Source organism: Primulina huaijiensis, chromosome 10 (genome assembly GCF_012295235.1).
Source record: "Primulina huaijiensis isolate GDHJ02 chromosome 10, ASM1229523v2, whole genome shotgun sequence".
Classification (NCBI taxonomy): Eukaryota; Viridiplantae; Streptophyta; class Magnoliopsida; order Lamiales; family Gesneriaceae; genus Primulina; species Primulina huaijiensis.
In genome coordinates this window covers 16,188,504-16,210,342 of record NC_133315.1, presented here as the reverse complement: position 1 = coordinate 16,210,342, position 21,839 = coordinate 16,188,504, and the positions used below count along the sequence as shown (strand labels likewise).

The 21,839-nt window shown below is 33.8% G+C and overlaps 3 protein-coding genes across 13 annotated transcripts; 2 read left to right on the top strand and 1 right to left on the bottom strand.

Annotated features, from left to right (window-relative positions):
• Positions 1-1,474: 1,474 nt before the first annotated feature.
• Positions 1,475-6,611, bottom strand: LOC140986521 (uncharacterized). Of its 9 annotated transcripts, none has more exons than XM_073454797.1 (11): positions 6,267-6,611; positions 4,942-5,060; positions 4,144-4,438; positions 3,851-3,934; positions 3,253-3,741; positions 2,890-3,025; positions 2,645-2,807; positions 2,433-2,561; positions 2,142-2,336; positions 1,932-2,054; positions 1,475-1,837 (listed from the first exon to the last, which is right to left on the bottom strand). In XM_073454797.1, the coding sequence occupies exons 3-11, from the start codon at positions 4,415-4,417 to the stop codon at positions 1,721-1,723; spliced, it is 1,710 nt and encodes a 569-aa protein (XP_073310898.1). In that variant the 5' UTR covers positions 4,418-4,438; positions 4,942-5,060; positions 6,267-6,611; the 3' UTR covers positions 1,475-1,720. The 9 variants fall into 9 exon arrangements, with proteins under 9 accessions (XP_073310898.1, XP_073310902.1, XP_073310896.1 ...); XM_073454801.1 differs by having other exon boundaries at positions 6,271-6,611; XM_073454795.1 differs by having other exon boundaries at positions 6,293-6,611.
• Positions 6,612-12,310: 5,699 nt separating this feature from the next.
• On the top strand, positions 12,311-14,208 carry LOC140985724 (uncharacterized). Its single transcript, XM_073453620.1, has 3 exons — positions 12,311-12,430; positions 13,343-13,667; positions 13,958-14,208. The coding sequence occupies exons 2-3, from the start codon at positions 13,391-13,393 to the stop codon at positions 14,035-14,037; spliced, it is 357 nt and encodes a 118-aa protein (XP_073309721.1). The 5' UTR covers positions 12,311-12,430; positions 13,343-13,390; the 3' UTR covers positions 14,038-14,208.
• A 1,326-nt stretch (positions 14,209-15,534) lies between these two features.
• Positions 15,535-21,398, top strand: LOC140986390 (SNF1-related protein kinase catalytic subunit alpha KIN10-like). Of its 3 annotated transcripts, none has more exons than XM_073454615.1 (11): positions 15,535-15,660; positions 16,883-17,073; positions 17,788-17,972; positions 18,089-18,271; positions 18,399-18,530; positions 19,121-19,306; positions 19,635-19,724; positions 19,793-19,876; positions 20,043-20,177; positions 20,409-20,651; positions 20,882-21,398. In XM_073454615.1, exons 2-11 carry the CDS (start codon positions 16,887-16,889, stop codon positions 20,993-20,995), a joined length of 1,539 nt encoding a protein of 512 aa, XP_073310716.1. In that variant the 5' UTR covers positions 15,535-15,660; positions 16,883-16,886; the 3' UTR covers positions 20,996-21,398. The 3 variants fall into 3 exon arrangements, with proteins under 3 accessions (XP_073310716.1, XP_073310718.1, XP_073310715.1); XM_073454617.1 differs by lacking the exon at positions 15,535-15,660 and adding an exon at positions 15,680-15,771; XM_073454614.1 differs by lacking the exon at positions 15,535-15,660 and adding an exon at positions 15,830-15,858.
• Positions 21,399-21,839: the final 441 nt, after the last annotated feature.

Sequence of the window (21,839 nt, the reverse complement as noted above, 5' to 3'; positions counted from 1 at the left end):
TTTGCCGACGCTATCATACGATCATCCCTTATGGTCGGTGTGTCAGCTCGAGCATTGATTTGATAGCGATTTGATTGATTCTAATATATGCCCAGTGGATGGGCATTTGATTTGATACCTCCACGACATACATGCATTGCATATCATATATCGTTGTTTAGATACTTGTGGTATATATTGTGGTTGTTTCAGACTGAGCTTTGCTCACCCCAGAGGGCGCTGTTGTTGTCTTTGTATGTGGGCAATGACAGGTACTCCAGGATATCGGAGACCGGAGAGGGTACTTCTGGAGGGAGTCACATCTGAGTTGAGGTTTTATTGTCTATCTCAGTGGATATATGTATCTATATACCGGGGCATGTCCCGATGATATGATTTGTTTGTATATAGTAGGTTTTGATCATGTGTGGACATATTTTATGATGTCAGATGAAATACTATTTTTAGTATACAAATAATGTATTTTGGGTTCATTGTAAAGAAAGTTTAAACTCGTTTTCTGCTGTAATTAATTAACCTTAATCAAATTGTCTTGTAATAATAATTAGGAGTTAAGGACCCCGCATTTATATTGGTCATAAAAGGGGAAAAACATTTATTGTGCAGTTAATATAACGTCAACTTAGTTAGGTGCCCGTGTTCTCAAGCAAAATTAGATCTTCAAAATACTTTTAAAAATCTCGGTTTTATAAAAAATTATAGCTGGTGGTGACTGTTTAACTTCAATATTTTAAATCATATAACAGCTCAAACATTACGTGTGTAGAACTAATCTAATCTAATCTAATTTTATTTTGTTTAATTTTTTTTATAGATGACTAATCTAATTCCGAGTCCGTAAAATCGACATCTCACATTTAAAAAAACCTATATAAAATTAATAGCATTTTAGACCTCATATTTTTAAAAATAACTATAAAATCCTCTACTACTAAGTTTTTATAACACAAGGGTGAACTGTGTTTGAGTTTTAAAAAATAAAGAATATATTAACAAATTAATAATTTTAGGAGGTTTTATGTCTTTAACTTTTCACAAATGGTTGATGTAATTAGCACATAAAATCCCTTATGAATTGTTCATCATCCAAAATCTGTACATAAGATTTTGTAACAATTTGTTTTATAAATCTGATAAACTCTTTTCTGGTTCAATCTAAAAAAAATTGTTGCTCCCCTTAATGTTGAGAACACTTTAAATCAAGAAATTAAAGAGTCTGGCTAATTACTTTAAATCTAAAAATTTATTGTTCAAAAAACTTGCTCACTTTTAACAAAAATACTTCAAACATCATGAAGATTTTGCAATTAACTAATCAAATAAAAAAATATATATACTTAGTACAATTTTAAATATTTTTTATATTTTTGTTATATTCATTCCATGCAAGTGACATGAAATTTTATGATCACTAAAATAATAAATGACATTCTTCTTCATTATAAATCTTGTATGCTGGAATAAAACTTGGAGAAATCGATGAAAAAATTAACATACCAAATTGTTGGAGTCATAATTATCACAAGATGTTAATTATCAGAGGGTAAAATTTTAGACGTTAAAAATGTGATTGAATCAACAACAAAACAAGATTCTTTTTATTTTGATAACTGGTTGTGGGATAGCTTGGACTTGGATCGGGAAGAGGAGGAAGACCATGATAGCCTGGAAATTTTCTCTAGCCGTTTCGAAAGGCCAGATAACATGGCTAAATATGGTCTCAGTCATCATCATCAAGACGTACAATCGTGGGTATTTGGCCATGATTAACAAAGTCGATCTTGTTCAATCTCACACAGCAAAGGACTTTTTCGGGTAATTCCTCTGGTTTTTGGGCCTGTTTTTTCAAGAAAATGGCTTCAGTAGCTATTTCAGTAAGAAAAAAAGAAGAAGAAAGAAATAGGAATGAGTGCTGGCTCAACGTATTGAACCTGAATAGTCAATCCCAGATCGAGTATTCCATTCTTTAATCGCTCATGAAATGCATCAAGTCCCTTTCTTGCTATGTAGCTGAAGCGATGGATATCCAGATCGACTTCAAAGTAGTTGGGACCCTGCGCAATATAGGAAGCTAAATATTGGTAATCACCATGTTACAAGTGTTGATGATTATCTTGCCTTTATTGGAAGACTTTTGTCACCTGATAAAATTCATGTTGAGGACGAGAAAGAACAGGTTTCTCATTGTAAGCATTCAGAAGTTTTCTCTCTGTCGAATTTGATACAAGGTCTTCTGCATTAGCCACCCCAACCATGATTTTCAGCCTCTCTCTGAAGGGAACAATTGATTCTTTAGCAAAACCTTTAACCTTTTCCATTTCATCATCCACCAATCTCTGCAGCATAAAAACATCGGTTTCTGTAGAATATTCTAAATATCCAGACCCTTAGAATTTTATAGCATTGTACATATGATTAAACCGATATATTACCTTGATATTGTCCAGAAACTGGGGAGATACGTCTGTCTCAAAACTTTCTGAAAGTTTAAAATACAGGACAAGGCTCAAGCCCTCTCCATCACCATCGCCAAGAAACATGGATGCTGGATAAGCGGGCAGCTGCGTGATGAAATTTATATCAGATTAAATTGGCCTCAACCAAAAACGTGGAATTAAGGTGCTTAAATCGGACATCAAATCACCTGAATGTTAACAATTAGAAGTGGTGGAATTTTCCCATCTGCTTTTACAGAGGGTAACTCAAGATGCTGCGCAATGTGGTTAATTTTCCTTGTGGACGTAAACAAATCAACGCCAACGGGAAGGTAAGGACAAACATTTGGTGCAGGAGACTTCTTTTTATCTCTGCAATGCTTTAAATTGTCAATAAATTGATGAAATCGCTTGAAATTTTTTAGTGGACAACAGATGGAGGAGAGAAACATACTTGAAATAGTTGTCTCCACGGAGTTTAAAAGTTGAGGGTTCAATTGCAGACCATGTTCCAGAAGTTGGCTTCTCTTCAGTGCAACATGGAATCAAAAGTCCCGCTCTAGGACGATAAAGGTACTTTGTTGCTACACCTGGATAGATCAAAGTTATTTTCAGGTTGAGTAAGATTGACCTGTTCAATGTTTGATTATGTGTAGAACCTATCATTTGTCGCTGCACCAAAGACTATAGTTAGTGATAACTATACAATTCAAATCTTTCAAACTATATAGTAACTCAAATATCACTAACAATAGGGATGCTTGAAGTTTATCTGGGATAATGTTTTATCATGGTACCATAAATAAAAAGTACTCACGAAATTCATTTTTTTCTTCTCCATCAACAGATTTCCTCTTGAAGGAAAGCCTGATGACTGTTGTGGATTTCTTTCTTTGAGATTGTGGTCCTGAACTTGAGGCAAGGTTGATCTTGTCATTAAAACTTACAGATGGAAGCAGCCGAGGAAATACGGATTTCAACAAATCCTGGGGAGTTTTCTCGTCACAAAATTTTTTATCGTCTTTTAACCCATTAAAACTCACAAAAGCCCGGTCTAAGTTTTTCTTCTTCTTGGTACCAGATTCTTCACTCTTCACAAAACCAGAAAGTTCTTTTCCTTGTGTATTTACGAAAGTTAGCCCCTTCAAGTCCTTGACTCCATCATTGCTTAAGAGCTTCTCGGTTATACATTTATCTACTTTCAGATATTTGTCATGATATTCTTTGAAATTACACTTGCTATCCAAAAAGCACGACGAAGTTTCGTACTGAATAACTGGTACATTTGGAATGTAGGGGAAGAAATCTGCGGAACAAGAATTGACAGGAATACATAAAAACAGACCAGCAAAAGATCTTGGACATGAACACAAAAACCATTGGTTACCCAAAAGAAAACATATCAATCTTTTTACCTCCATGTACACTGCTAAAGTCATCATCCGAGTCAGACTCTAATATGCTAAGTGTGTCGAACCATGCGTCTTCCTGGCTAACTCCTATAAAAGCACAGATATATATCATTTTCAAGAAATTAATCTGTCTTTAGTCATTATAACTTGATAGTTCTTGTTGCTCAAGATATTACTAGACATAAATAAAATGCAAGAAATATTAAAGAAAACTGATTTTCTTTAGTTAGACTCTTGACGTCTTTTTAGCATGACCCTTTTTGTCAAAATTAACATTTCAATAATCAAGAACTCACCATTAGCATCGATTTGACTATGGTGCCACTGCAACTGAGTGAGATGGAACGTGGAATTGGACACCTCAGATCTTCTGCAGGTGGTAGTTGTGTGAACAAACTCACTCAGAGCAAAATCTGTCACCCGAGCTCCAGCATCACTAGCCCTTTTCCTGTTTACATCCAGAACAGAATTCATATGATGTTTTTTGGAGCGACCACGATGTTTCTTCCTTACTTTGGAGATCTTCGATGGTTTACAAGTCGTAGCTGGTATGGATACGCAAGCACCCATTATGATAACTCAGTTCTAAATCTGTGCAAAACCAAATATGGACTTTACTGATATATGATGTAACATAATATAGTAGAGCTCCAAGTGCTTGAAATGAAATATAGTAAGTGCCAAAAATGGCACTTTTCATCTTCCAAGAAAGACTCAGTTTCGACAGTCAAAATCATTTCCTAAATTCTCATTTCTATGTTCGGTCTACTCTAGAATGAGAGACTCTCCGTGTAGCATCAACCATTAGATACAGGTAAGCAAGTGCTAGTTACCAATGAGACCAATACATCTAACAATTTATGCTACATAACGAAGTGTTTATCTCGATTTAGCACGAATTAGATTTGAATTTCTTCTATCATCTCAAGGACACAACTTTCCAAAATTTGCAAAATGAGATACATAAAGGTGGAAATGTCTAATAGTACAGCTGCAGATAGAGTGATAATTCTTGTTTCTTGTGTTAATTGTTCCAACTTCGACAGCTACGAATTAATTATACATCTCGACACTTAGGATTACAGTGATCATACCTTAACACGACTCAACCTTTTTTACCAATATTTGTACTCATGGGTCCCCTTTCTTATGGTCAACACAATCTTTTCAACTCAAAATTGATCAATTGTACACACCACTTCCCCCATAGGACCTGTACAAGTGACGAGAGGAAAAGAGAAACAAAAAGATCAGTTGGTTGCAAGAAGAGGTGGTAATTAGTTACGAAATCCACATCACATCAAAAGTAAACAAATATTATTATGTTAGGGGAAACCATGGAGGACAAGGTTAAACATCCCTACAAGATATCTGAAAAGTTAACCGAAATGCTTGAAACAACACATTTTCTAGAAGCATAAGTTAACTTGATCTTTATCACGCAACTTGTATTCTATTGTAATTTATAAGCCTATTCTAATCTTGAAATGTGGAATCCATTTTACATAATTGGATGTGATGGGGCTTGAATTCAAGACCTCTCCCTGACCTTAACACATATAATTGTGTCTCCAACAAACACAACTTTTATATTTGGCTTTTTCAATGTGTTCTAAAGTTCTAAAAAAGAAAAAGGAGTGGGTGAAAATGGCCATGGAAAGCCACTTTCTAAGATCAAATAAAAATGAAAAAGATAACAGGGTAATACAGACAAAGACAACTTCCCAAATGGACTAGGTGGAGCCCGGGCTAGCGGCAAGCAATTACAGTCGACACCTCGATTATTAAATTTCACAAGTAATTTCTCCAACAATGTGAGTTTTTCCCATCCCCAATACCATAAGTCAGCCCTCCCGGTTAGATTTCCTCATTTTAATCTTGATATGGATCCTTATCATATGATCTATTTCCTCATGCTAATATCTTGATATGGATCCTTATCATATGATCAATACAAGACAAATCACAAAAAGGTCCGAGAAAAAAATATATGGGCTATGGGTGGCCCTCTGTATATAATGCAGTACACAATGATACAAACACAACATAACTAATAGTCACCATCAAGAACCTCAAAAATTGGAAAACACCGAATTATTCAAGAAACTGGAAATGTGAAAACAAATCCACAGCTCACACACGGACAAGAAGCGGAATACATAAATTGCTAAATAATGTCATCTCAGCAAATATAATAAACCCAATTAAAAGCTGTAAATCACCAAGAAACGATTTTTAAAAATTAAGAAACAAGAAAATCTATAAAATATCATCGAGAAAAGCATACGCATTTTCTTGAAAACCCATTAATCATAAAGACAACATCAATCCAATCATCAGAATCCATACGTAAACACGATCATACATACGCGTATAAACGGACACATTTCAAGGAAACGCGTACACACGTAATACATACATACGCGTCAACAGCCGTATTCGTACATTCAAATAGGAAACTGCGGAAAAAAGGCTTCCTCGGGGTGCCCCTCTCCCGAAAGGATACACAAAGATGAAGAGCAATTTGCAGAGCTACGAGAGAGAGAAATGACCGTCGGATCCAAACAGCAATTCTAATCCTTTTTTCGCCTTTTTCTCCAAAAACGAGTGTTTCTTTTTATAGATTTCCGCGTTCTTACAAAATGTAGAGAGAAACAAAGCAAGAAAATTTGGAGGTTTCTTTTGCTTGTTTTTATATTGTTATCATTTATGATAACTGAATGTGTGACGTTGACTATAATGTAATTTGAACATTGGTCTGAACATACAAAGTGAAGAGTGTAATTTTGTAAATGAATTGAGTCGGTTAACGAGTTTTCTGAGATGATTTGAAAAATATTTGATTTATATTCGAGTTTATCGAATTCGAATCGAACATGTTCGAACTTTTTTCGAGCCGAACTCGAGTTCGAATTATTTTGTTCTATAGTTTGGGGCCTTAATATTTTATTAATATAATATAATTATTTATTAAATAAATTTGGAGCCTTTTGATTATTTATTTTCGAGCAATAATTCGAATGGTTCACGAACATGTTTTAATCTTTTAAGTTGAACTCAAACTTGAGCTTTAATTCAAATCAAATTCGAGCAAATTTTTTAAAAATTTGCAAACTCCGTATCGAGTTTGAACTCGAATAGAACTAATTCAAAACTTTTAAATTTTTTATCATATTCGACTCAATTTAGTTTGTTTACATCTAAGTAATAATAACATAGTGACTCAATCCTAGACTGAGCAATCTAAATGATATATCACAATCTCTTTTCTAGCTTGAATAATTATTGCCATATAAATTGAAATCAACGGTGAGTTATTTTATCTATTTCATACAAATTTTAGGATACAATAACAAGAATATATGGTAAAAAAAGAGAGATTTTTTTATACTTTAATTTTAATAACGCGTGGATTTTATTAAATATACGAAAATGTTTATAAAATAGAGCATATGTTTTTAAAATTATTTATTATTTTTCGAAATATAAATATGTGAAGTTGTATTTACGATGATAACTCAATAATTGAAAATATTGATTATAATATATGTGCAAGGATAAAAATAATTTAAACAATTCTTAATATATATCACCTACCTTGTCTATCTAAATTGATAGAAGGCAACAACCTGTTGGATCTCGGTTTTCTACGCGCCCAAACACAGCGGAAGTTTTAAAATTTTGATTTATTTTGACAATCAAAATATGTTTTGCTTTGGACGCTCGTATGATTTTATCAATAAACATTCAGAGGATGTTAAAGAATTATACTTTTGATGAATAATTTCATTTGGCTCCAACTAATTCAGTATAGGCGGATCTAGCTCTTGATGAATCCCTACGAACTTTCTTCAAGAACTCTTTTCTTTATTCTTCTAATCAGGTCCACGACTAGATGATTTGTTCATCTTCTAATTTGCACTTGAAAAATTAGAATAAGTTTTGTGTAGAGATTAATTAAAACGAGAGGCGACTCAACCCGTTTTCAAAAGAGGGTGGCCGAATTTCTTTGGGAAGAGAAGAGGGGAATTTCAAAAATTCCAAGGTGTGCGAGGCTAGGTTTTTTCAAAAATTGTAAATGAATTATTTTTAACCTTAAGCCTAATACACACATATATATATATAAGCTTAGGGCCCATTAATAAAATTAAATACTTAATGGACTTAATCAATTAATTATACTAGTCCAACTAGTTTAATTAATTAATTAATCTTTTAAAGTCCAATTACGAGCCTTAATAATATGTATGTTGGTCTTGTACTCCTACAAGTCCATTATACATATACCAATTACATTTAATTTAAATCCCTTATAAATTCAACATTTGAATTTAATATTTAAAATTATAAATTCAACTCCTTGAATTTATTACCTCCAAAATTTAATATTTAATAAACTCAACATTTGAGTTTAATAAATTAAATTCTCACAATAAATTCAACATTTGAATTTAATATTTAAATTATAAATTCAACTCCTTGAATTTATCACCTCCAAATTTCATAAATTCAACTTCTTGAATTTACTATCTCATAAATTCAAATCCTTGAATTTATTTTCTCAAAATTTAATTATCATAAATTCAACTCCTTGAATTTACTATATCATAATATAAATTCAACTCATTGAAGTTATTTTCTCAACGGGAACAAACGATCTAGTGCTTGTGTGGCCCTCAATGGTTCAGAGATATAGCTAGTCATGAGTTCACAACTCCTTGTGATTCAGAATAACATTTATTCTTATTCGTACTTACCCTAGTTAGCCTCATTCTTTCATCAACACTTTGATCAAGAATGTCAGAACTCATTTCTGATTGCACCCATCGGATCATGGTAAGAGCCTCTAGTAGCATCGCCCCATGATCCCCTAGGTATCACTGATAGTGCCTACAAGAACCAGTCGATTATGATTAACGTACAGTACGGTCCCTTCATCTCATATATCCCGATCGAATCTGTAACCATTGGTTTATCGAGGGTTGCATATTAATTCGATAACTATGTGACACATATAATAGTGGCATCGCGTGTACTATTTGGAAAACTCCTTCTCCAACGTACATCTCATTCTCTGGCCAGAGATTCCATGCACTATTATTACTTCAGATCACGTAGGATATCCACACCCGTAGGTGAGCGGTGAATCCCCGACTACAATGCACTGGCTCTTATATGTGTTGCAACTGTACCCAACCTCGCCACCGGATGACTCTTCTGGAGTCGGTAAACGAGTCAAAGCACAGCCCTAGTATATAGATCCTCAGTGTTGTCATGGGTCGTAAGGACTAATCGTGTACAATCATAACCACAGATTTATCCTCTCGATGAATGATAACCACTTGGAAAGTCCGAGGGAGGGTTGTTCGGTATAATCATCATATGACTACCCATCTGCATGTTTGGACATCTCTATGCTCTTACCAAAAAACGCAGTACACAACATCACAGATGCTAGTCTCGAGCTCAAGCGACCTTTATCCCTGTTTTAGGCGGCTGAATTGACTAGGAACGAATTTAGAATGTGCAGTGTTTACAAATGAGTTTCAACATCGAATTACGATGCATTTGTATTAAAGCATAATCAAGGACTTTATCTATGCTGTTTGCATGGGTATACAGATAAAGTATAAAGAAACCATTAAAAGTTAAATTATATTAAAAATAAAGATGGTTTATTACTACTGAGTCAATAAATTTCCTAGCCAACCGTTGGCTTGAAGGGCATCTACTCTAACTCAACTTGTGCAAGGCGATCTCGCAGGTCGTATTTTGTGAGATGGATCTTTTATTTGGGTCATCTATGAAAAATATTACTTTTTATTGTGAATATCGGTAAGATTGACCCGTTTCACCGATAAAGATTCGTGAGACCGTCTCACAAGAGACCTACTCTTGATTGAGTACCAATATTATCTTTTACAAAAGAATATAATTCAATGAGAAAATCACCTAATTATCCTGAATATTTGATATTAATAAATTGATGTTAATAAAAATAATTTAACTTTTTCCGTAAAAATAAAAATATATATTTTTATTTTTAATTCAAATATATTTTTATTTTTAATTCAAACTCACTTCTACGAGAGTTGGTGTAGCTTACAATTTGTGTGTTCTAACCAAACCCCCTTGATTTAAATGTACATTGACTTTTCCAATTTGATTCGTTCGAAAAGCCTTAATTTTTTTCTTTCCAAGAAAAGTCTTAATTTATCATTATTATTATTATTATTTTTCTTTGAAAATGAGAATCCAAAACATGTGGAATTCTAGGAATCTTTTCAGGGGAGAAGAGATCAGGTTCATCAGCAAGAGCTCTTATTTTCAACATAAAAGCTTATGTGAGACGATTTCATTAATCAATTTTGTGAGACAAATATTCTATTTATGTAATCTATTAAAAAGATACTATTTTTATTTCAAAAAAGTACTTTTTATTACGAATATGAGTAGTGTTAATTTTTTTCTTTCCAAGAAAAGTCTTAATTTATCATTATTATTATTATTTTTCTTTGAAAATGAGAATCCAAAACATGTGGAATTCTAGGAATCTTTTCAGGGGAGAAGAGATCAGGTTCATCAGCAAGAGCTCTTATTTTCAACATAAAAGCTCATGTGAGACGATTTCATTAATCAATTTTGTGAGACAAATATTCTATTTATGTAATCTATTAAAAAGATACTATTTTTATTTCAAAAAAGTACTTTTTATTATGAATATGAGTAGTGTTGATTCGTCTCACAAAAGACATATTCTTCTTTTAAAGTCGCAACATCTGAATTCTTATTTGGTTATTTCTAATGTTTTTATGTTTATAACAACACACGGAATGTAATTAATTATAAAAATAATATTTGGAGTTTAAATTTTAATATAATAACTAGATTTTTTTTTTGCAAAATTTTTTTTTTAAAAAATAAATGTAAATGCTTTGTGTATCATGTCTTGTTGTTAAGTTCCTTAACAATGACTCATTAATGTTCAATCCACAACCCCAGCCTTCAATAATATATGAAAGCATATAAGATAGTGGCAATTTATTAAAATTGGTGGGGATATATAGAGCTCGAATGGATGTTCAAAATATTATCTTTTAAGGGCTGGAATACATAAGATTAGTTTTCCTTTCAGACGATTTCATATATCTATATTCGTGATATAAGTCGAACCGATCTATACTTAGATTAAAAAAACAATAATTTTGATACAAAAATAAATATTTATCATGATTCGGATAGAATTAGATATCCGTATCATAAAATTTAGCCGATAAACAGTAGTTTTTGTAAATATACAATAATAAATATTTTAAATAAACACTTTAAGTTAATTTAATAATATATAGTAAAAAAATCTTGTAAATCTTGGATTTGTGATCCGTTATAACCAAGAGTCCCCCATAAATAATAAGACAAAAACTTGTGTGAGACGGTTTCATGGGTCGTATTTTGTGAAACAAATCTCTTATTTAGGTCATCCATGAAAAATTATTACTTTTTATGCTAAGAGTATTACTTTTTATTGTGAATATCGGTAGGATTGACCCGTCTCACAGATAAAGATATGTGAGACTGTCTCACAATAGACATACTCAAATAATAATGAATAATGGCTCTTGGGGTTGTGCCCCAACAAATGCATATATATATTCTTTTATTACAATTATTGCGTGTGGGTTGATTGGGATTGTAGTTATTACTATTGTTATTTTATTTCTAGTTGACATCGTGGGGAATTCCCTTTTGCTGTTTCAAGTTCAAATTCACTGCATTTTAGCACTATCAAGACTCCAAAACACTCAAATGTATATGTGCATTATGATTTATTTGATGATACCTTTTGGGTCGGATTGATTTGGAGTGTACATCCATGTTTTTTGGGTTATATCTAGGCTGACGTGAAAATGCATGTTGATATGTTTATGTTACATGCAAGTGACAGATGATTATTTTTTTTAAAAATTTTATAAGTACATAAAAGATAATTACACAAAAGGGTAATACAAAAATAGCAAAAAAATTTGTCAAGAAACAGCAAATAATTATTTTTCATCCCTCCCCCCTGAATATATAGTAGATATTCCTCAAAACACAAGTGCAATTTCAAGTTAAGGGCTTGTTTGGTGCAAGGGATTGGTTTGGACTGTGGTTGGTATTCCTCAAAACACAAATACAACTCAAATTACTGTACAACTTGAGCCAAACAAAAATTTTAAAATAAAATCTTACCCAAATGCTGCCTAGAAATTTATTTAACAACAATGTACAATTTATTTCGGACTTCATGCCTATGCCAAGTTAAGTAGAGGTAGCTGGACCATGGGCCTTGGTCTTTCAGAATGACATTGTACTGATTAAATGACTTTGGTATTTGGGCTACCTGATAGGCTCTTAATTCAAGGCCCAATATTTTGCTTATAACATTCGGCCCAAATATATTTCTCCGCCCGATATCTTTTTATTAGACTGGCCTGGCTAAAATACGCCGCCTTGCTGCTTCTTTCAACTTTGTTCGCGGAGACATCAAAATTCTGCTCGTCCAGCTTTGCGCCGCCGGCGGTGTTATTATCGTAATACGAGGTAGGTTTTCTGCATGATTAATTGAATTTTTTTGTCTAATTGTTGTTTTGACTTGTTTGAGATGCCTTCTGGATTTGGATTCTGAACCGTGCTGGCTTCTGATCGGGAATTGAGTTGTTATAGTTGAAAATTTGACCATTTTTCTGAATATTTGTTTGATTAACACGATTCTGGATTTTGGGGGTGGGGGCGTGTGTGTTTTTACAAATTTGCTGATATTCTGATTAGCCTACCTCTTCATTTGTTCGCTTTCACTATGATATTAGCTTTGAATTTGTTTAACATGTGTGCTTCGTATGGTTTTTCAGTGTAATTTGTGTTTCTTGGCTGGATAAAAACATGTTTTTGTTTTGACTTCGTATGATTGACATCAATTGGTGAATGGAAGTAGAAAACCGGTTATTTCTGGCTATTGGTATTGAGTTACTGTCTTACTGATGTTCTTGCTTCAGCCTTCATGGGACAGGTGTCTTCTGTTAGCAGTCGAGGGGACACGGCTGTTAGTCACTTCATGGAAAAAGAATTATGTTCGACCACCCTCTTTTTTTAGCAACTCCTGAGTTAATACATATGGTAAAATAGGATCTGAAAAGTTTTAATCATGGGTATTGATTGTAGTTCTCGAATCTTTGCACAAGTGAAGTTCACAAGTTGAACGAGATCCAAATGACTCTTCTTTGCATTTTTCTTGGGAAATGGGGCTTTGGTCGTTTTATTTTACGAGATGTTATGGGGACCAATGTTTCTAACTGGGATCATGAATCTATTGATTTATTGTCAGGACATACTTTCTTTTTCTTGTTTGCAGGGACATCATTAATCTATTCAATGATTTTTTATGTTATGTTTTTGTTAAGATGAGAAGGTAACAGAATTGTTAATTTTGCTTCTCTCTTTTGTGTTATCCTGAAGGTGTGTTTCACAACCCCTGTGGCGTTTCACAAACACCTAGTTGATAATATGGCTTCTAGACGAAATGTCAACTATAGTCGTCTTGCTGTTGATGAAGATGATTACGACAATGATGGAAACAAAAGTCAACATGATCCTAGATTCAACTACACTCCAAAAGCCTTCGATAAAATTCCTTGGAAGTCCATCATCCTTGCACTTTTCCTGCTCCTCCTTGGATGTCTGCTTCTCTTGCTCTCACTCTTCATCTTGACCGGTCACATGGAAGGGGAATCATCTCAAGCATATGGCCTTTTAGGACTTGGATTTCTTACCTTCCTTCCAGGTATCTTAAGATTCTCAATTTCATCGTTCAATACCTATGTGTTGTCTAAAGTTTGGTTAGACTATCTCGTAAAATAAATGTAGTCTCTCTTACGTGAGTGCATGACCATCACTCTATCAATATTTGAACTACCTTTTGATGAACTTAACTTCCATGGCGTATCAACTATCAAGTACTTCCTTAGAATCATCATCTTTCTAAATTTAGATTCATGTATTCTTCATCCTTACCTCCTTGTTTGATTTCGTGATTGCCCGGCTTATATTTTACCTCTCACTTCACAATTGCAGGATTCTATGAGACGAGAATAGCGTACTATTCATGGAGAGGTGCCCAAGGCTATCGCTTTTCGTCGATTCCTGATTATTGAGCCTTCTGCCTCTTCATCCCATACTGGCATCTTGTTTATTTTCTCTTTTGTTTACCATGTGTGGCTTTTATATGTTTTTGTGAAAAAGAAAACCTTGTAGTGTCTTAAATTTGTCGATGATGTAGATTGTAATGTTTCTTTGTAGTTCAATTCTATTACCTTTTATATCCAGTTGGTTGAGAGGTTTATTCACATATATGATTTCATTTGCAATCATGGCAATGCATCAACATGGGTCGGTCGAGGCATGAGTTAGAACAAGGAAAAAAAAGGAACCTCACTTTAAAAGAAATAAATAAAGGAATCCTGAAGCTGTATTTAAAAATAATCAACCAAATAAATAAATTCAACTTTAAAATATTCTTACCAAGTTTTAGAAAAAACATTCGTTTGTGAATTAGCAAGTGGGTGGTTTTCCATTTGGACACTCTAATATATTTTTAACATACAAAAAATTATGTCTACGTAGGACATGTATTTCTATTACTATAAAATTCATAAATGAAGTATTTAATATATCTTTTCTAGAACTCATGGGTAAAAGAAATATTCGATGACATAGAGTAGGTGAATGAAGTGGGTTAATTAATAATTCACATACGAAAAATGGCAAAACAGAAAGCATTCTGTATGTGGAACGATTTTTATGAAAAAATTTATATCAAAATTTGCAGTTCTACCATCTGCAAAAGAATTTTGCTAAATTTTTAAAAACAATTTTGATACCATCAAATACATTAAAACAATTTCTATCTTCTGGGTTATCTATACTATTTTATTAAGTTTGAGATACTTAGAGTAACTAACTTTAGTTTCATGGTCTGTTTTGATAATTATATATATTAATAAAATGTTAAAATTTTAATGCAAGTTATATGTAGTTCAATGGATAGAATCATTGTTTTTTGGTGTTAAGGTTATAGATTCAAATCTTACCGAAGTCATTTTTTAATTTTTTTTATTTTTCAATTTATTTTTTAATATATATATCAAAATTACAGTTTATTTTTCAATTTATTTTTTAATATATATCAAAATTACAGTGTAGTCTCTCATTATTTCTTATAATTATATTTAAATCTTAATTTAAATATAAATCAAATTAATTATAAAAAATATGGTTGCGTGCGTTGGTGCACTAGTATAAAGAATGTGACTCAAATATTAACTAAATTTGTCATTCCTTTTTTGGTATGACCATTTTTCAATAAAAAAAAATGCACTCTAAATACTAATTACTAACAATTTTTCAAATACTCTCATAATCTAAACAAATTAGTTTTCAAATTATCATTACTACTCATATTCCCAAAAACAAATTAAACGTATATTTAATATAACTGCTAAAACTATTCATTCATGCAAAAGTTCAAAAATTCACATATACCAACTACAAAAATTTAAATATAATTGGATCATTGTCCAAACAATAAATACAAATTAAAACAAAATAATTATATATTTTTTCATATAACTGTAAATTAACTTTAGTCCCCAAAAAAATATGTAAATAATAAGAACTATGGCGCTGAGCTTTCTCTCAACGTCAGCAAATAAATTCTCCTTTCTCCCCGCATTGGAGGAATCCATCAACTACAAACTGAATCAAATTTCTTGAAATTTGTGAGTTAAAATTTCTATTTTACCTTTATTATTTGAAATTTCCCTTAGCTATGCAGTGGGTTTCTGTTAGTCCGTCTGTACTTCAACTGGGTCCCGTTGTTTTTCGTTTCAGTGCGTGTTCCTTGCTTATATTTTCTGAATCATTTTTCTGGCCGGCTTTGAATTTATCAAATTTTCGTTTACTATGCTTGTTAGTGGGTATGAAGTTTAAAATTTGTGGTTTTTCGTTTTTCCCATGAATTTTTTAGATCTGGGACGGGGAATTGTTGCAAGTTAAAGTAGGTGTACAATTGTTTTTTGAGGGGAATTGTAGTTTCATTATAAAGATTCGAGCCTTTAGGGGTGAAATGTTGTATTTGAAGTTTTTTTAGAATAAGATTAGGATATTCCGATGAACTCAATTTTTGTGATGTTTACTTGGTGAATTTGGCATCGATAGCTTGTTTTAGCTATAAACCAGCTATAAATTAGCATAGTCGCTGCGTTATACTTGTTACAGTGTGTGTTCCTTGCTTATATTTTGTGAACCCTTTTATTGGGCAGGCTTGGAACTTATGGAATACATATTTACTATGCTTGTTGATGGTTATAAAGTTTAAATTTCGTCGTTTTGTAGTTTTCCCACAAATTTTTAAGTCTGGGATGCGAAAATTGTTGCAGGTTAAAGTATGAGTGGAATACTAGTTTAGTTATCAAGATTCGAGCCTATGGGTGTGAAGTGAAGTATTTTCGAATAAATTTGGGAGCCTTTGGGGGTGAAGTGATATATTTTTGAAATAAAACCAGGATATTGTGATGCATTTTTTTTGGGTGATGTTTACTTGGTGAATTTGGCATCAGCAGCTTGATTTTGCTATAAATTAGCTTTAAATTAGTGTTCTTACACTGTGTTTTAAATTGTTTAGAGGTGTTTAACTGAATCATTTAGGATAAAAGTTTGAATCTTGATGCATTTGGAGGATTTCTGGGCCATTTTTTTTAAAAAAAATTAACCTCTTGGTGGCATGTGCTGGTTTTTGAATCAGATTAAGTTTTTAGCTATTTAATTGTTATTTAAGGTTTTTATTTTACTCGTTAAAACATGTTTTTTCTTCCCAATGCACATATGGATCATGTAGCGTGTTTCACAATTTTACCGAACACATTTCAATTGGAGGGTAAAATAGACTGCCAAATAACCGTGTTTCTGCTGATTTATATTTCACATCTTTCATATGTTCAGGAATATGGATGGATCAACCCAAGATGGTAGTAGCGTGGATTCCTTTTTGCAGAACTACAAACTTGGGAAAACTCTTGGGATCGGCTCTTTTGGTAAAGTAAAAATTGCTGAGCATACTTTGACAAGGCACAGAGTTGCCGTCAAAATCCTCAACCGTAAGAAAATAAAGAACATGGATATGGAAGAAAAAGGTTGGTCTAATCATTTAAGCAGAGTATATTTTCTTTACCTTCTGCTAATGGCATGGCGAAGTCTATGGCCAACATTGCATCTCCTGAAAGTTAGTTTGGTCCTTTAGAATTTAACATTTTCAAGATAGATTAGTTTGCTTGCTATAATATTGTGCAGATCTGAACCAAAATTCTGATTTTTTCATTTTGCCAAAACATATTATACTGTGGAGAACTTAAGCCATAGAATCTCATTTCCGAGTGAATTTGGAGAACTTGAGTAATAGAATCCACTGTTAAAGTGCTTTGTGTTATGCTCATCTTTTTCATGAATCATGATAAAGGTTTTTGGTTGGTTGTGCATAATCTTAATATTGGATAGATGGCTTACGTGTTAGCGTTGAACCTCCTAGTATTGGAAGATATTTTTTCCCCTCATAGATATGTGCTCAACTATTTGGAGATGCCTTAAAACCGCATTTTTACAAACAAATTAATAAATAAATCAATAGAGGTTGAGGTTCTCTCAAAATTCTATACCGACGTAATTATGTATGAAAAGATTTAATTAAGTGGCACCATAGAACCGTGTAAATAATTTTAACAAGCTGTAGTTATATACTTGTACTCTTCTTGTTTTGAAATGCTATGATGCCTAAATGTTCTAATTTTGCTGTACCAAGCTCGGTGGTTGACCTTACCAACTTTCTTCAATGTCAATTTGGTTTTCTGCAGTTAGAAGAGAGATTAAAATTTTAAGACTGTTCATGCATCCCCACATTATACGCCTATATGAGGTCGTGGAAACACATTCAGACATATATGTTGTGATGGAGTATGTCAAGTCTGGGGAATTGTTTGATTATATTGTGGAGAAAGGCAGACTGAATGAGGAGGAAGCTCGCACCTTCTTTCAGCAGGTAGGATGCCTCTTTTGTGTAGAAATCTGAATTTCTTTTGCTTAAGGTGTAATTACACTATTGTCCATGCTTTTATCTGGTATTTAGAAACTTTGACAATATACTAATGATCGCAGATAATCTCTGGAGTTGAGTATTGCCACAGAAATATGGTTGTTCATAGAGATCTTAAGCCAGAGAACTTGCTTTTGGATTCTAAACGCAATGTCAAGATAGCAGATTTTGGTTTGAGTAATATTATGCGTGATGGCCATTTTCTGAAGACAAGCTGTGGAAGCCCCAACTACGCCGCTCCAGAGGTACTAGATAAAAAGTATCAGCGGTGATCAAGAATTATAAATTTCCTTTTTGTACACTTAACAAATCTTAATTGAGGTCATTTTTAGAGGAGAATGGAAATTGAGTGGTTATGATATTTGTTCACAGGTTATATCTGGGAAGTTATATGCGGGGCCAGAGGTGGATGTTTGGAGTTGTGGTGTCATCCTATATGCACTTCTCTGTGGCACCCTTCCTTTTGATGATGAAAACATTCCTAACCTTTTCAAAAAAATAAAGGTTCATTCATACTGACTCTTTATGTCAACTTTGTTCAAGATTATTGTGTTATATTGGATCCGTCTGTGTTTAGTTGAAATTCTTGTTCGATTCCTGCAAGATGAGGTGATAAAGTTGACCAAGATCTTGATTATCACATTTATTGCAACTATTTCTTTATCTAAAACAGTTCAAGCCTTCACAGATGTGAATATGCTAGTTGGAGCTGATTTCTACATGACACAAACACAGGTTGCCATCAGGCCCCAAGCTTAGAAAATGCTCGGGATCTTGATTTTTTAAGTCACTATTTTAGGATTCACAGTTTGTTACCAGTTAGCTTTGAATGTAAAACATGGTTTTTTTACTTGAGAAGTTTCCTCGGAAGTAAACTTAGTTTCACAATTTTCCTCGATCAGTGAAATGATTTATGTGAAATAGAAGGCATTAGTCCTTGACTCCAACTGTTAAATCATCATTCTCCTTGATGGTTTGATATCTAATAGTGCACAAACTATCTCTAGCTGTCTAATATCTATGATAGTGAAGTGATGTGTAAGTATTAATATTATGTTCGAAAGTCACTCTCACACTCTTTGAATTGTTTGTAGGGTGGAATATATACCCTTCCCAGCCATTTATCTGCTGGTGCAAGAGATTTGATTCCAAGAATGCTTATAGTTGACCCTATGAAGCGAATGACTATACCTGATATTCGTGCACACCCTTGGTTCCAAGCTCATCTGCCACGTTATTTGGCTGTGCCACCACCGGATACGGCACAACAAGCTAAAAAGGTTATGGAATTTGCAGTGGTTATGTTTTTCTTTTGCACATTGAAGTTTCTGCTTCATCTGATTTATAGTCTTGTCCATTTAATTAACTTGCTTAACATAAAGAAATGTAACTTACTGTATTTCCAGTATCCATTCAACTTCTGCATTGTGCTGCATGTGTGTCTCGTTGTTCTATGGTGCAAGGGGTTCATTCTCCCTTCTTTAATAGTTAATTTTCTTGGTACTTTTTTGAATCCACAGGATTGTTTTGTAAGTTTAGTGCCATGCATTGAAATTCTAGCTTGTAAAAACCTCTTTCTGTTAATTCAAGGATTTTTATCACTTGCAGATTGATGAAGAGATTCTTCAGGAAGTAATCAAGACGGGATTTGACCGGAATGCGCTCGTTGATTCTCTTCGAAACAGGGTTCAAAATGAGGTTAATTTCATGATATTATCACCTTACATATTGAGGTTGAAAATTTCTGATTTCTTACCATATTTTAGGGTACTGTAACATACTATTTGCTGCTAGACAACCGGTGTCGAGCTTTCAGTGGTTACCTTGGAGCTGAGTTCCAAGAATCCTTGGTATGCCTTTTAATTTTATGCCCATATTACGGAGTTGGACCTGCTTCTGATATCTGTTTTTATTTTGCATTTTTTGAAATCAATAATCTTGGTCTTCGATACGTCATTAAACTCTCATATTTCAGTTTGCCTACTATTTATGTATAATCACACCTGATATCTGTAGGAATTCGGGAATGATCGGATGAATCCAAGTGACACAGTACCATCTCCTGCCGGGCAACGGCTATCCGGAATCGACTATCAGCATCTTGGAGGAAGACAGTTTCCTGCTGACAAGAGATGGGCGCTTGGACTCCAGGTTAGTTGGCATCTTCTATATTTCATTGTCTTTGGGGGATATTCATGAAGCTTTCTTGCCTGAAAGAAAACGAGTTAATGTCATAATATCAGGTAATTGTCCGAGTTCATACTCCTTTTCTTTATTATCCGGAGAAGAATCTTTGGGTCGCCACATTCCCCTCATATCGTGCATTTGATGTTGTTATTATACTTCTTTATACTTATGTTGAGCTTTGGATTTTTCTTACAGTCTAGAGCCCATCCTCGTGAGATTATGACAGAAGTTCTCAAAGCTCTGCAAGAATTGAATGTCTACTGGAAAAAGGTTGGACCTTACAACATGAAGTGCAGGTGGATTCCAAGCAGACCTGGTTGCCACGAAGGAATGATCAACAATTCCATGCTCGATAATAATTATTTTGGCGATTATTCTGCTATTATAGGTAATGATGGTGCTGTTGGGTCGGCCAATGTCGTCAAGTTCGAAGTTCAGGTGATGGTTTTTCACTTTTTTTACATGATTTATATTAGAATCATAATGTTAAAGTAGCTTTAATGAAACCTACCAATGCATAAAATCTTTAGATTCGAATTATTTGCATGCATCTATAAACAAGTAGAACTCAAACCACGAGTCCATGACATGAAAGTTGAAACTGGCGTTTTTACCTGTCGACTCTATGCAAAAGATCGTCGTCTAACTTCTCAAAATCTATTTTACAGCTTTACAAAACTCAGGAAGAGAAGTACTTGATGGACCTTCAGAGAGTTCAGGGGCCGCAGTTTCTGTTTCTTGATCTTTGTGCCGCGTTCCTGGCTCAGCTTCGCGTCCTTTAAAGTTAGATCACAAGCTCCATCAAACTCTAGCATGGAGGGAGAAGTTGATGCTGTATATAGTTACTACTACCAGCAAAGTCCCGAAGTTGTCGCCTAAAAGATGAACTTCGTCCCAAGCCTGTAATTTTTTATCCACTCTGCAACGACACATTCTCGATTCTTAATCATAACTTTCCTTCTCTTATTTTATTTATCCATGGTAGAGACTAAAGAGGTACGAGAATTTCCACCCTTTTCTTTTGATGTTTTAACACAAATCTACTAAATGGAACACATTATTTATGTAAGCACTGTAAGGTCTGGTGGCAATAACTTGTTCGCTAACACAAAAGTAAGCGATTCCAGATGTAAGAAATATGTTGTGGATAATCTGCCATTGAATTGATTCCTCCTTATTTTTTCATTATCCATGATACTCACGGGAAATTTAGGGTTCGATTCCGGCGAGTGTCACTAATCTAGACGCATGTTTTGAAATTGTCCTGAGCCTGAAATCACAAATAAGACCGTTAGAAGGGGGCCAGGAGGGTGTCCTGACGTAACTCCTCCGACGCTCAAATCAGAGACTGAGGATATATGGGGGAGCAGGTAAGGGCGATGCTGAAAACAATATAGTGAATGAAAAATCATACGCTCAAATCTGGTATTTATAGAATAATACCTGGGCTCTTGATTAGCCTGTCTTCCATTTGGGTTAGGGATGAGCCAGGGGTAATGGGCCCATTCATGGGGTATCATCAGTCTCCCTCTCCCGAGTCGAACTGAATTGTAGGTTCAAGGTTCGATTGATTGGGTTGTCCTCGATTTACCCGCGATGAGAGCATACCGCATTAGAAAAATCTAT